The sequence below is a fragment of the Buteo buteo genome, chromosome 2 (assembly GCF_964188355.1).
Source record: "Buteo buteo chromosome 2, bButBut1.hap1.1, whole genome shotgun sequence".
NCBI classification, from domain to species: Eukaryota; Metazoa; Chordata; class Aves; order Accipitriformes; family Accipitridae; genus Buteo; species Buteo buteo.
In genome coordinates, this window is record NC_134172.1 from 55,715,471 (window position 1) to 55,728,002 (window position 12,532).

General features: G+C 41.4%; 1 protein-coding gene and 1 non-coding gene across 3 annotated transcripts in view; one reads left to right on the top strand and one right to left on the bottom strand.

Annotated features, from left to right (window-relative positions):
* Positions 1-11,735, bottom strand: part of SACM1L (SAC1 like phosphatidylinositide phosphatase) — a 31,855-nt gene extending 20,120 nt beyond the window's left edge. The window contains exons 1-3 of one of the 2 annotated variants that reach the window (XM_075055359.1): positions 11,522-11,735; positions 3,793-3,890; positions 2,063-2,137 (exon numbers count right to left, since the gene is read on the bottom strand). In XM_075055359.1, the coding sequence (XP_074911460.1) occupies positions 2,063-2,137; positions 3,793-3,890; positions 11,522-11,574 (226 nt within the window). In that variant the 5' untranslated portion in view covers positions 11,575-11,735. The remainder of the gene's footprint in view (positions 1-2,062; positions 2,138-3,792; positions 3,891-11,521) is intronic. The other variant, XM_075055349.1, reaches the window with a different exon arrangement.
* A 334-nt stretch (positions 11,736-12,069) lies between these two features.
* TRNAR-ACG (transfer RNA arginine (anticodon ACG)) lies at positions 12,070-12,142 on the top strand. Its single transcript has one exon. It is a non-coding gene; the product is annotated as a tRNA-Arg (tRNA).
* The last annotated feature ends 390 nt before the right edge of the window (positions 12,143-12,532 follow it).

Genomic DNA, 12,532 nt, shown 5'->3' on the forward strand with positions numbered 1-12,532 from the left:
AAGAGAAGGGGTTTCTTTTAATAATTTAAGACAGGAAGTTTGTTGTTTTCCTGGTTGCATAAGCAACAAAGCAAAAAACCATAATCATAACAGTTCACTCAAAACAATTAATTAACACTTGTTGGTAAACACAACATAACCTTATTTCTAAGCCTATCATATTTCAGTGCCATCTCGGTTTTGAATAAAAAGGTTACTTTATTAAATTGGATATTGATGGATAATAATATCTCATCATCTACATCTTATAACCATTATATGCTCACTTACAACTTCAATAGAGCAAAGCAATGAGCAGGCCATGCAGAAGCACAGAACCACAAATCTAGTACATTTTTGTACTAAAGCATTCAAAGTATGAATGCCGAAGCAGAAACAGTTCATGTTGTGTGCAGTAAGTTTACCCATCGTTTGTATATACCTAGATATACACCAAGTTTTATGGACAGGTGAATTATTATATGGGGTATCTAGTCTATAGTTAGTCAAAGAACAGGTATCACCCCCACTTTTTTAACCTCTGCAGCTCTAGTGTTATACTTTTTATTTGGGTGGAGTATTCAAGCACTTGAGAACGCTCTAGCATGTTTGCATCTCGAGTTAAAATACTGCTTTTGGTTACTATGTCAGAAGCATCCACATACCTTATAAAAAGAAGCACATTACATCCACAAATATACCACAAAGATGCTGCACAAATAGATACATTTAATCTGACATGAATTTTCAGTGTTGTCTCTTCCTATTTGGGTATGCAACCTTCTGTTTGAGATTTCAGAGCTTCAGATATTACTTCAGCAATTTTTTTCCCGCTTAATACTTTAATAGGAGAAGAATATTTGTGCTTGTTAAAGACACTGCATTGCTATATATGGAACCAATTTTACAGTTAACAGATAACAGTGAACTGCCTAACAACACTTAGCTGAACAGTTACTTTAACTGATATCATCTTTAGTTCAACAGCTGTATACTAACAATCAGTGCAAAGCTGTGGGGGGTGGAAAGAAAAAACCAGGCTATTAAAAGAAGTTACATACTTCTATATTTTATCTAATATTCAGTCAGATGAATGAAAGTCATTGCCAAGCCTGCAAGCTGTGAAAATTCCCCTTTGGGGCAGTTCAGTTTTAAAACAGTCAAGGCTTGTCAAGTACCTAAGACACAGGTGTCCATTACATTGCTCTTACTCTGCAAGATCCACAATTCTTTAGAATATGAGCATATAAAATTCAGTAGTTTAAGATCTTGCCAGAAGTTACCACACTTAACACAATGACACTTTGCTTCAGTTGAGAATACTTCCATGAGTGAACTTAAATCCTCTCTACGTATGGAGACTTCTATTCAGTTTGCATGCTCCTTATTACATCATTTTTCAGACTACTTTAGTTCCAAACTCTAATAAAGTCTATCTTTTGAATAGCAACACTTAACTTTCCTGGAAGCTTAGACTTCACACATCAGGTTTATTTGTGGCAGTGACTGTTTAGATCTAAACAGCACTGAGATACTTGGAAGAAACAGACAGCCTATTTTTACCTTAACCTACAACTCCCTGAAATTCAGAATAGTCCCAGTCTGTCCTTTTCCTTTTAACACTGAATTTTCATTTTATTTGTAGGATAGTTGGAACACAATCATTACTTGAACAGCTGCATCTACTAACCTAGCACCCTGTCACTCTCAGTTATTTGTGTACCAAGATTATTGATTTAAAGTCAAACTTCACGACCCTGTATTTGACTGTTGCATCAAATCCTGCAGCTAAGATTAAAACAGTTATGAAGAGTAAGTAGATGAAGTTCTTTGCACACATTTGAAATGCATTCCTTAAAACTCAATAAGCTGTCAGTTAACCCTACCATTAGAGCAGCTACAGGTTTAAGAGGTACATGAACATTCAGGATAAACTGTATTTGGATACCTCCATCCTCTAGCAGCCATAAGGAAAGTCCATCGTAGTGATCAAAGTGTAACCTCAGACACTTGCAAACCTCAGACACTTTAGCAATACAGCTGGCCTAAGTATTTTTAAAGAGCACAGTTCTGCCTTCCTTACCTGCCACCAATCGGATTGTTCCCAAAATACCATAAATAGGTCTTGTAACGGCTGAAGGGGGAACATCTTTCTTAACTGAAAAGCAGAAGAAAAAAACCACCAGGATTTCAGACTGCTTCTTTCATGACTACATTGGAAAACTATTAAGCTAAGTTTGTCAAAGCTTCTTGGTCAAATCTCAAGTTTTGCTAGAGTCTGAAGTATAAGAAGGAATGCATCAGAATTTCAAAGCCTGATGGGGGGGTTGAGGGGGAAGGATGTGGAAGCATTCTAACCCAGTTTCTCATGTTTAATCAAAATAGTCATTCATTCAATTGAATAAATTCAAGCTCATTCACATGATAATATGGCAAGTAGACTCCTCAATAATGTATTGTCTTGTCAGCTTCCAGAAGCTTTTTATTTTGAAGCCATCAAGACATCAAGGACAAACAAACCATAAATGCTTGTGCCTCCCACTTCGACTGCTTCTTCTGAGCCTCCGCCTATTTCCATTTCAGAAGACCTAGTTCACTTTTTGGTCTATCTCTGCAATACTACCAACAACAGCACAGATGTGGCAAGGGATACAGTATTCCAAACAACATACCAAGAAATCCAAAAGGTATCCAAATATCAATTATAAGTCTTAGCATGTTAAACTTTCATCTATCCACATTTCTAGAATAACAGAAGGGATATTGGAGAACTTTTTAAAAAAACAAAAAAACCCAAAAACCACCACAAAACACCCACACCAGAGTAAAGCATTTCCCCAGAGCTTAGAGAACAGAAAAAGATAGCACTTGAATTTTCTTCTGCTTTAAACACCTTGCAGGTTCATCTGATAAAACACTAGCAATGAGAACAGATGTAGACTAATAAAAGACTTGGGATAGCTATCTTTACAGTTTTGAAGGGACAACTTTGAAGTAGAAATCGAAATATTGTACTACACCAAAAGTGTCAGTGGGATGGGTACACTGCTCTTACATGAAGTATGCAAGAGGCGTAATAAAAGAAAGAGAATGACTGCTTTTATATTGACATTACTGCAGCATTTCTGTCTGTTTAGAGATTAGTAATACTGAGGTACAAAATCCCGAAGTATCAAAAGGGAAGTCACCCATCACCTTCATTTCATGTTGTCATTTAATGCAAGTAGTTTGATTGTTTTTTATGCATTAATTTCAAATTCTTAAAAAAAATTCAAGTAAAATTTTGAAGATCTCAGCATCAGCATGCTTAAGACTACTTGCACTGACATTTGAATCCAGATTTGCAACACAGAACTACGTTTACAGTGAGGGGTTTTTTACTGTTGTTGTTTCTAGAGGCTTTATGAAAATCCAGGTTTCAGTATTAAATAAAAGACAGCACTGGGACAACTTGGCAAAAGCTGCAGAAGCCCAGTGTTCAACCCTTTCCATGTTTGATCTTGGAGTTGTAGCACAAACCCCAACTAGCTTGGATGAGTCAGTTTTTACTGTGGTGATGGGCAGTCTTACCAAAAAGAGGCAAGCACTATCACCCTGGTTACCCACAGCATCAATCCCACAGTGAAAAGGCATTTCAAACAAAGTTCTTTGTAGGACAGAACACAAAGCACTATTTTAAAAACAGGAACTAGAGATGAAAACAATTTTCCCAGTACCAACTTAAGGCTCTGAAGATCTTCTGGGAGTGCCTAGAGCAAAACAGACAAAAAGGACAAGGAACCCTATATTGAGAAATACTGGCAAGGAGAGTACCTGTAAGTGTGACTTCCGTGGAGACTCTATCAATTGCAAGCACATCATCTGCTCCATCATCACAAGCTTCCACATAGAACTTCTCTGGTGTTATATGCCTTTAAGAGATTGGATAGGAAAAAGGAGTTTGTTTAGCAACACTTACTTGGGGTTTGTTTATTCTTCACTACCTGAAGACAGAACAATCAATTTTAAACCTTATTTCATCTGCAAAAAACAAAATTCTCACTGGATTACTTCCCAACAGCCAGTAATGATAACAGTGCAAAGAAAGCAAGTCAAGCTAATCAGTTACTGCAAAATCCATGGCTTGTTTAACAATCTTAACTCTTGCTTATTACTGGAAGTTAGAGACAGGAAAGTGAGTTTGTGTACATAGGGGTCCACTCTAATTCATGTAAGCTTGAACTATGTCACTTAGAAGTCTGATAAGCCAAAACCAACCTTCAAAATCAGAATTTTTTTTAACAAAACACTTTCTAATATATCAGAAAATAAAGGACCACATTGCTGATGCAAGTCTAGGAAACACAAAAATAATATCCAAACCGGTAAAAACACCTGTTTCACATGAGTGTTACAAGTATTGTAAGAATCCACCGGAAACACAGAAAAAATGGAAAAGTTAAAGTGGCAGACAAGTTTATTGAAGCAGGTGTCTCAACATTACCATTCCCCAGATTTGTTAGCCAGGTCTACATGACATGCATGGGGTAACCGGTATGCTCCCCATCTGACACATCAGCCAAATCACATGCTGACATCCTGTTCAGACTTCATAGCTCTTTCCCTTCAGAAAAACTGTATGCAGTACAACACTAGCCATAAAATTAAACATAGTTTTCAGAAATATCCCTTAAAAATACACCTGCTGAGATACTTGCAAGAAGCCAAGCATGTTGCACTTCGCAGCAATACAAGAGGTATGCAGAAATGACTTGTAGCTGTAGGTAGGAAATGCTAAACAAACAAACAGAGGCCCAAACACTCTTGAACTAGTTCTTAACTCTCATAATGATTTTTCTTAGTTTAAGGCTTGACAATACCAGGGGTCAGAGTTCTAAACATCTTGTTCTGGAAACTTATTCTACAGGATAGATATTTTTAGGCTGCTTCTCCCCAAATAGATCTTGCATTTCCTCACATCTTTTGTATTTTTTTTAATCCTTCAGAAAGCTGAATTAGAATCCTAATTTAGATCAGAAGAGCCCTTTGAAAGAGGTCTTCTAGACATCTTTTAACATGTCTAACTCCCCACCTTCCATGCACTAAAAGCAGGGCCAACTTCAAAGTTTATCCTACTTCAAAATTAAACCCTATTTCTTAGGGTGTGTTTTGACTCTACCCAAGGATGGGCATTCTACAACTTCTCTGGGCAATTAGAAGAAAGCCAGAGGAGACCAAATGCTTAAGTGAACTGAAAAAAACCAACAACCAACATAACACAACAAACCATAAAGCAATCAATAGTTAACTGTTCATCAGGTAATTTAACTTCTTTAAAGGAAAATTAGTCTATGGGTCCTAAAATGGGAACCACATCAACAGTATTCCCTTTGTAAATCAGCCTTCATGTGAAAGCATATGAAATGCTTTATTTTTGAAACTAAAAACATCAGAAATACAAACATGCAGTCTGTTGAACACTGATGCCTTAAAGCCCCTACTCTGCTTTCATTGCTCCTGGTTTTGACAAAGTGCACATGTGCACCCATGGCTCTCTAAGGGGGGTTCATCACAATAATGGTGAAGAGCAAACAAACAAGGTTACACAGATAAAATGGGCAAGACAAGCTTAAGGACATTTATAAACCCTGTTTATTAAGGAATTTAAAAAGAAATCAGGAGGTACTATTTAAGGTACAGTCAGAAACCTATTGCTAGTTGGCAGGAGACAGAAGTAGGCATTTTTTTCACAAGAGATAACTGCAGCTACTTAACTTCTGTTGGTTTAGTTAACAGCCAGCTTTTTCTGGGAGGTCAGTTGACACACAAGACTCCAGCTAAAAAAAACTGGGGAAAAGACACTGCAAAGTTTAATATTGGACCTGTTATGCCTTTAACATAGACCCTTATGCACTCTTACTCATCTATCTTAAGCAAAATAAGCTGGAAAGAAATCTTTGAATATAGCAGGTTGTAAAATAGTGTCCAAAGTAGTGAGAACGACAGTTTCAGTTCTTGAATACTCTGTATAAAGAGCACACCATAGACCAGACACCTACACTGACAGTACAAAGCACAACTGAGCATTTCCATCCATGATCAGTATTTTTAAAAGCTGCTCTTTTCATTATAAAGTGCAACATGGCCATGACTGTACTGTAGTCTCAATGAGATTCACTTGCATATTAGTTAAAGCCTGTTTTCAAACAGCTGAGAAAAAGCTTACAGGTGTAGAATATTTGTCATTTAAACAAATTTTCTATTTACTACACTCAAGAATAATACTTTCTCCCTGAAGAACATGAAGTCTTTTACCCTCATCATCCTCAAGTTAAGAAAAATGAGAGAATTAAGGCTGCCAGTGCAAATTATACCCGGTCTCTCAGTATGTGTCACACACCCTGCTTCACTAGATCAGCCCCCAGCATTTCTCTCTCTCAAATCCTAGACCATATTTTGTCTCCTGCCACTACCATTGCCCTTTTAACAGTTTTTTTTTAATCACCTTTATCTCCTCTTACACAATGCCTGTGCATTTCTAACTTTTCTTAAACTGTATTTTACCCTGGACACACACACAAAAAAACCTTTGCCATCAAAATCCTCCTTCCCATGGTCCTTTCCAAAACCAGATTTGATGACAAAAGTGTCACGGAGAACACAAGACAAGTGATCCCTGTTTTCAGTTCAATGGACCCAACTGGCCCTAGGCTTCAGCAGCTTGCAGCACACTGGAACAGTCTTCTTGTTGACCGTTTTGGAGCTTTGGGTGGTTTTGTTTTGGAGGTCTTTTGCGGGGGGGCAGCAGGAACTCAAGTTGCCAGTCTAAGAAGTTGAGAGAACTTAAATACTTCTCTGTTGGGATCACCATTAAAAACTGCCTAAAATACAACTGCACAACCTAAACTGAAAAGCCTAATGCCCTGCAAAATGTTAAGTCCTTGCTTCAGAAGAAGTGGGAGAATTAGTGCTCTTCAATGTTTTTACCAGAAAGATGATTCACTTAGTCCTTGCTTCATTTGTGTAAATAGCTGAAAGTTTTCTAAAATAAATATAGTTGAGGAAGAGGCCAAGACTCAAATAGGTTTCAGCCCAAATGCTGCTTTACCAACTTACTGATTACCAGAACTAGGCTAGTAGTCTCATTCTTGTTTAGATGAGCTTTTCAATTGTAACATTGCTATAACTAAGATGACTGCCTCTCACTTCTTTCAGGAAGGAAGCTGATGAACATCACACGCAAGAATGTTTTTCCACAGACTCTACTCAGAACCAAGTCTGTATGTCTATCACAAGCTTAGAAAGATAATACACATGCTTATTTTACTGATCTGATTAAATGCTGAAAGAAGGATCATTCACAATGACTAGGAACCTGCAGACAGATTAATTCTATTCTTTTAATGAAATAAGGAACAGATGAAAGTTGTAGTGCTACTATTATACTAAAAATAATAATAAAGAAATCCGTATTTTCTAGAAGCCCATCATGTCTGTAGTTACTTTTGAAACTGGTTTTCATATACCAGGCCATATTCTGCTTTTGTATAACCTTCACATTTGACACTGGAGCCTGCCTCCTCCTTGGCTACATCATTACTACCATCTATAACCATCCAAAACATCAAGAACTCTTAACAGCAATATCTTGCTTTCATTACAGTTTAACAGCACATAAAATCTTCACAAAATTTGAGTTCCTCTTATTTACTTTTTTAATATGAAAAAAAATCCCTGACCACCATTATCATGGACTATTTCTCAGTGTTGCTAAAGAACAAAGGGAGTGATAAATGGAAACATTTGACATGGATAGTATAACTCATGATACTCAAGAAAAGGAAAGGTATTGAAGAACTGCAACCACCAAATTAATGTTTCAAGCGTTGCTGAAGGTAACTTGGATGTCATTTTGAAAATCTTCTCCAATTGAAACTGTGTGGATTGCTGCCAAGAGATAAAGCAACTCAGTAGATTTTATTCATACAATTCAAGATTGAGAAAGTGTTGATTCCCAAGATAATAGAAACATAAAAAAACACCCCTAAACCAACCAAACCACTGCTTGCTCACCCCAAGTGTAAAGTCAGCTTCATTTACAGTTAAGTGAGATAGTTGGTTTTTTCATTTGTATATTTGTCATGAAGTTTCTCTTCATTAGTTATATTATAAAGCAGCGTTGTATATCATGAAGATGATGCAGAGTTGCACCCCACATTTTAATTAGGTTGATCTTACAGACAAGAATATTCCTGTGTTCAGATACAGCATGGAAGAGGACCCATCATGCTCTAGTGGCAACTAAAGATAGTAGTCCGCTCAATATCACTTAAGCCTTCTGGGCCTCAACAGCCAAACCCTTACTTCAGTAATTGATTATTTCACCATAAATACTTAACATTGCTCTAATGCAGGAAACTCTTTGATGTCAGCCTCTAAATATTGTAATAAAGCAAGCCAAAAGCACATCCTGTACTGTGCAGCAATGCATTTGCTGTACTCAAGATACCAAAGTGGTCTGCAGTGAGATATAGGAAAGACATTAGTATATGCACAGAGTCCCAACAGCGTGTTAAGTAACAGTGCTAACACGCTGATGGTTTCAACACTCCAGAGATTCCAGATATTCTAGGTGAGCAAGTGTGCTAATTATACATCTACAATAAATATTACTCCTCGAACAGAAACAGCTCAAGGAACTGGAACATGTCCCATGGAGCAGCAGTTGTTGCAGGGAGAAGAAAGGGAGTATAATCCCAGGATTAAAAAAAACACGAATGGAAATACCATTTAAAAACAACAAAAAAAGGCACATATTAAAGGCATAGCTTCATTAGTGAAACTGAACTGGAAATAGTTATTAAGATGACAAATAATTTACTGCATAAGTTAATGCCCTCCTGAGCTTCACCATGACAGCCACTTAGATTAAGCAGAAAAAAAAAAAAAAGAGGTATAGCTGTTCTTTCTAGAAGTATTACCCAAACTCTTAAAACTCAGTTTAAAAAACAAGTGGAAAAAAAAAACCACAAAGACAACACGCACTTTTGGGCCTGTCCCCAAATACAGACAGGTGGAAGGCACTGTGTACTAACAACTGACAAGTACTTTCAAAAAGAATGTAGGCATAACTGTGGGCAGGAGGAGTTAAATTTGAAACACAGCTACTGTCAGAGACCCACAGGATACTGAGAAGGCTATCAACAAGCTAAGTCTTCACCCAAGCACAAACTAAAAAGTGATTTTGAGCAAGCCAAAACAACAGCCAGGATTCTCTCTATTCTGCAGACAGCTTTATCAATTGGTTTTTGTTGATTGGACTGGTAGCTTCACCACCATCCACTAGCTTGCTACCTGCAATAGCCATTTGAATTTTACAATTTATTCCTGAGGCTATGAGAGGAAGTTAAATAAGCATAGCAGTGATGCAGATGACAACTATGGATAGTGGTTTTCAGGTTAATAGTCCTCCCTTATAACTGCTGGTGTAACTCAATTAGTTCCAACAGTAGCACAGACACTAGACATCAGCGTTTTCACTGGTTCACCTGAACCTGACTGATGACACTGGTCAAGGCACAAAGGGATTGAGTCGCTACTTTTGATAACATGAGAAACACAAGAGGTTTGCATTCAAAGCTAGAACTTGCAATTGGAGGTACAGAATGGGACCCTGCAGAGTGTTACAATCAGTAAAGCTCCATACAAGGCCACCAGAAGAAGTACGGTTGCCAAATCTGACCTTTTCATAGTAAGAATGAGAAGTCAGTTAAAAAAAACCAAAAAACCACAAACCAAAACACTGTTACCACTAAATCCCCAAGGTGAAGTCTAGCCTGAACTCCTCAGAACATTCTCCTTTGACCTTGCCAACCTACTAGGGTTGACTCATCACCTAAGTTATGGCACTATATCTTAAAATGCTTGGTAGAAAGTCCACAGGCATTATTACAACTTGGTGTAATAACAGGAAAAAAGCCCATTTTTCAGAATGCAAACCAATTGTTTTCAAGTTTATGAAAAAAAAAATCACACGAAACTACACTTGAGACAGCCTTGTTCTAAAAAGATCAGGGCTTACTTTTAGTTAAGATTAAACTTTAAATGAGAGAATTCTTTACTAGCCTGTATCCAGAAAGTGCTTTCACTTAAAACTCTTGGTAAGAACGACTGTGTACTACAAGCCACACAATTGCTACTCGTATAACTCACCTTTTCTCCTCTGCAGGCAAAAAGATCACAAGTTCAGCTTAAAGAAAGACAAATACTGTTTAGGTGACAAGAGGGGGAAAAAAAAAAAAGATTTCTGCCAAACAAGCGAGTCTTTCAACCATCACTGATGATCTTACTCTTCAGTAATACACAATTATCTACAGTGTCTGTGTACCCTCACATAGCTACCTAATCAAAATAAGAAGCCCAGTGATTTTTAAACACGTAACAGCATTATGACAAACTGTTTATACAGATCTCCGAGACAGATCTAAGCATGTTTGCTCTGAATCCAAAAGATGACTGTCAAATGAAATTTAACAGAGCATTAAGTACAGTTAAATCAGGCTTAAAAATCACTTTCAGATACTGCTTCCTGAAAATGGCATCAGCAACTCAATTAGAGTTTCAGGCTAATATTTAGAGGTCAAAAGCCTGGGAACACCTTTAGGACACACAAGGACATTTCACTGTTGGCTTCAGACGGCCATGAAGAGTCTCATACTCAGAGGAGTTTTCTCAGGAGTTTCAAATGGCCAGCGTGAGGGCTTGCAATGGAAACGCCTCTTCAGTTTTAACTTTGTATTGCTTCGGTTATGCAACTCCTTTTGCTATATAAAAGGCAGCAAGCAAACATCTGGCACAGACAAGTTCAAAGGGTTACAGTCTCCCCTAAAACCTTTGCTTTAAAGAAAAAAAAAAACAAAAAACTATGGCAAGAGGTTAGAAGGATTTATTTGACAAGACCCAGCAGGCACTACGCAGGAGAGGCCCCAAAAGTTCAAAAAAACCCATCGACTGGCATCAAAACCGTACCCACCACCCCCCCACCGGTGCCCCAAGAGACTGACGGATATGGAGCCTTCTGCTGCCCGGAGACACGGCCCCCACGGAGCTTCACGCCGCCCCACGGGTGCTCGGGGCTCTACCGGAGGCCCCCCCCACACCTCAAGGGAGCACGAGGCGGCCGAAGGCCCCCGCCTCCCCCCCGCCCAGCCCCTTACAGGCGGCCCCGGGCTGGTCACCGGCACAGACCCGCACCCATCAGCCCTCCCGTACCCGTGGAAGAGAAACGGGACGGACACGCCAGCCGCCGGTAGCCTTTCTACCCGGAGCCGCGCTATCAGAGGGCCGACGAACGGCGGGGGGTGAAGGGTGTCGGGAAAGGGAAATCGGACCTACCCCTCGCGGGGCACCGGGGCCGCCGCCGCGCGGCCCCCTGAGGGGAGCGGCGCGCGGGCCCGTGAGGGAACAGGACAAGCGACCGTTGCTCCAACGGCCGGCCCCTCCCTCCCCTCCCCTCCGGTAGGGCCGGTGACAGAGCCGCCTCCCCTCCCGGCAGGTCACTCACAGCTTCAGGCTGGCGTAGGCCGCCGCTGCCGTCGTTCCTGCCGCCGCCGCCATTCGTCCCCCCCCGTCCGGCCGCCGCCGGCTCGGCTCCGCGTCGTTGTCGTGCCCTCCGCTCCCTCCTGTCCGGACTGACTGACTGACTGACGCGGCCCCCGGCCGTGAGGGACGGGAACCCACACAGGACAAACCTCCTCGGGCACGTTAGCGAGCGCCACAGGGCGGGGCACCACCTATGGCAGAAGGGGGCGGGCCCAGGCTGACTCTCTGGCCCGGCGATTGGCTGAGCCACGTCCCTCTAACCCCTCCTCCGGCGCGCCGGGGGCCACAGGGGCACGGCGAACCGGTGACGCGAGAGGGCGGAGACGTTCGAAGGAAGCCGGTGGGGATTGGCCAGCGCGCGGGTGGAGGGGTAAGCCACGCCTCAGGAGAGCCGCTGGGAGGAGTGTCGGCGAGAGGTTGCGCTGGATTGGCTGTTCTCCGGTTAGCGGCCCCGCCCCGGCGGGAGAGCTGTGGTGAAGTGTGTGTGGGCAACAATCATTATTATGAGCAGGGCCAGTGGCGCAATGGATAACGCGTCTGACTACGGATCAGAAGATTCTAGGTTCGACTCCTGGCTGGCTCGGTTGCTCACTTTTTTTTTTTAATTCCCCTCCGCGCCCCCCTCTGTTTTTTTCCTCCTGGACTCCAGCCCGAGGGTGCTGCCTGTACCCCCTCTGCTCTTGGGCAGCCCCCCTACTCGTCCACAGGCCCACCCTGGCCACCCTCATGCCCCCAACGTGGGGGTCCACCAGGTGCACGGGCCTTCAAAGCACCCCGGGGTTGGGTGGCATTGCAGGGGCTCGTGCCCTTCTGCATGGCCCTTGGCAGCCCCCCACCACAGGCACCACCTCAGGGACGGCTGCTGGAGGGGAGGCTGGTGCCCACCTGGGCACCCTGTCTGGGCTGTAGCAGGGGTCCCAGGTCTGGGGGTTTGGCACGGAGCAGACCTGGGGCACCTCCTGGCCAATTTCTC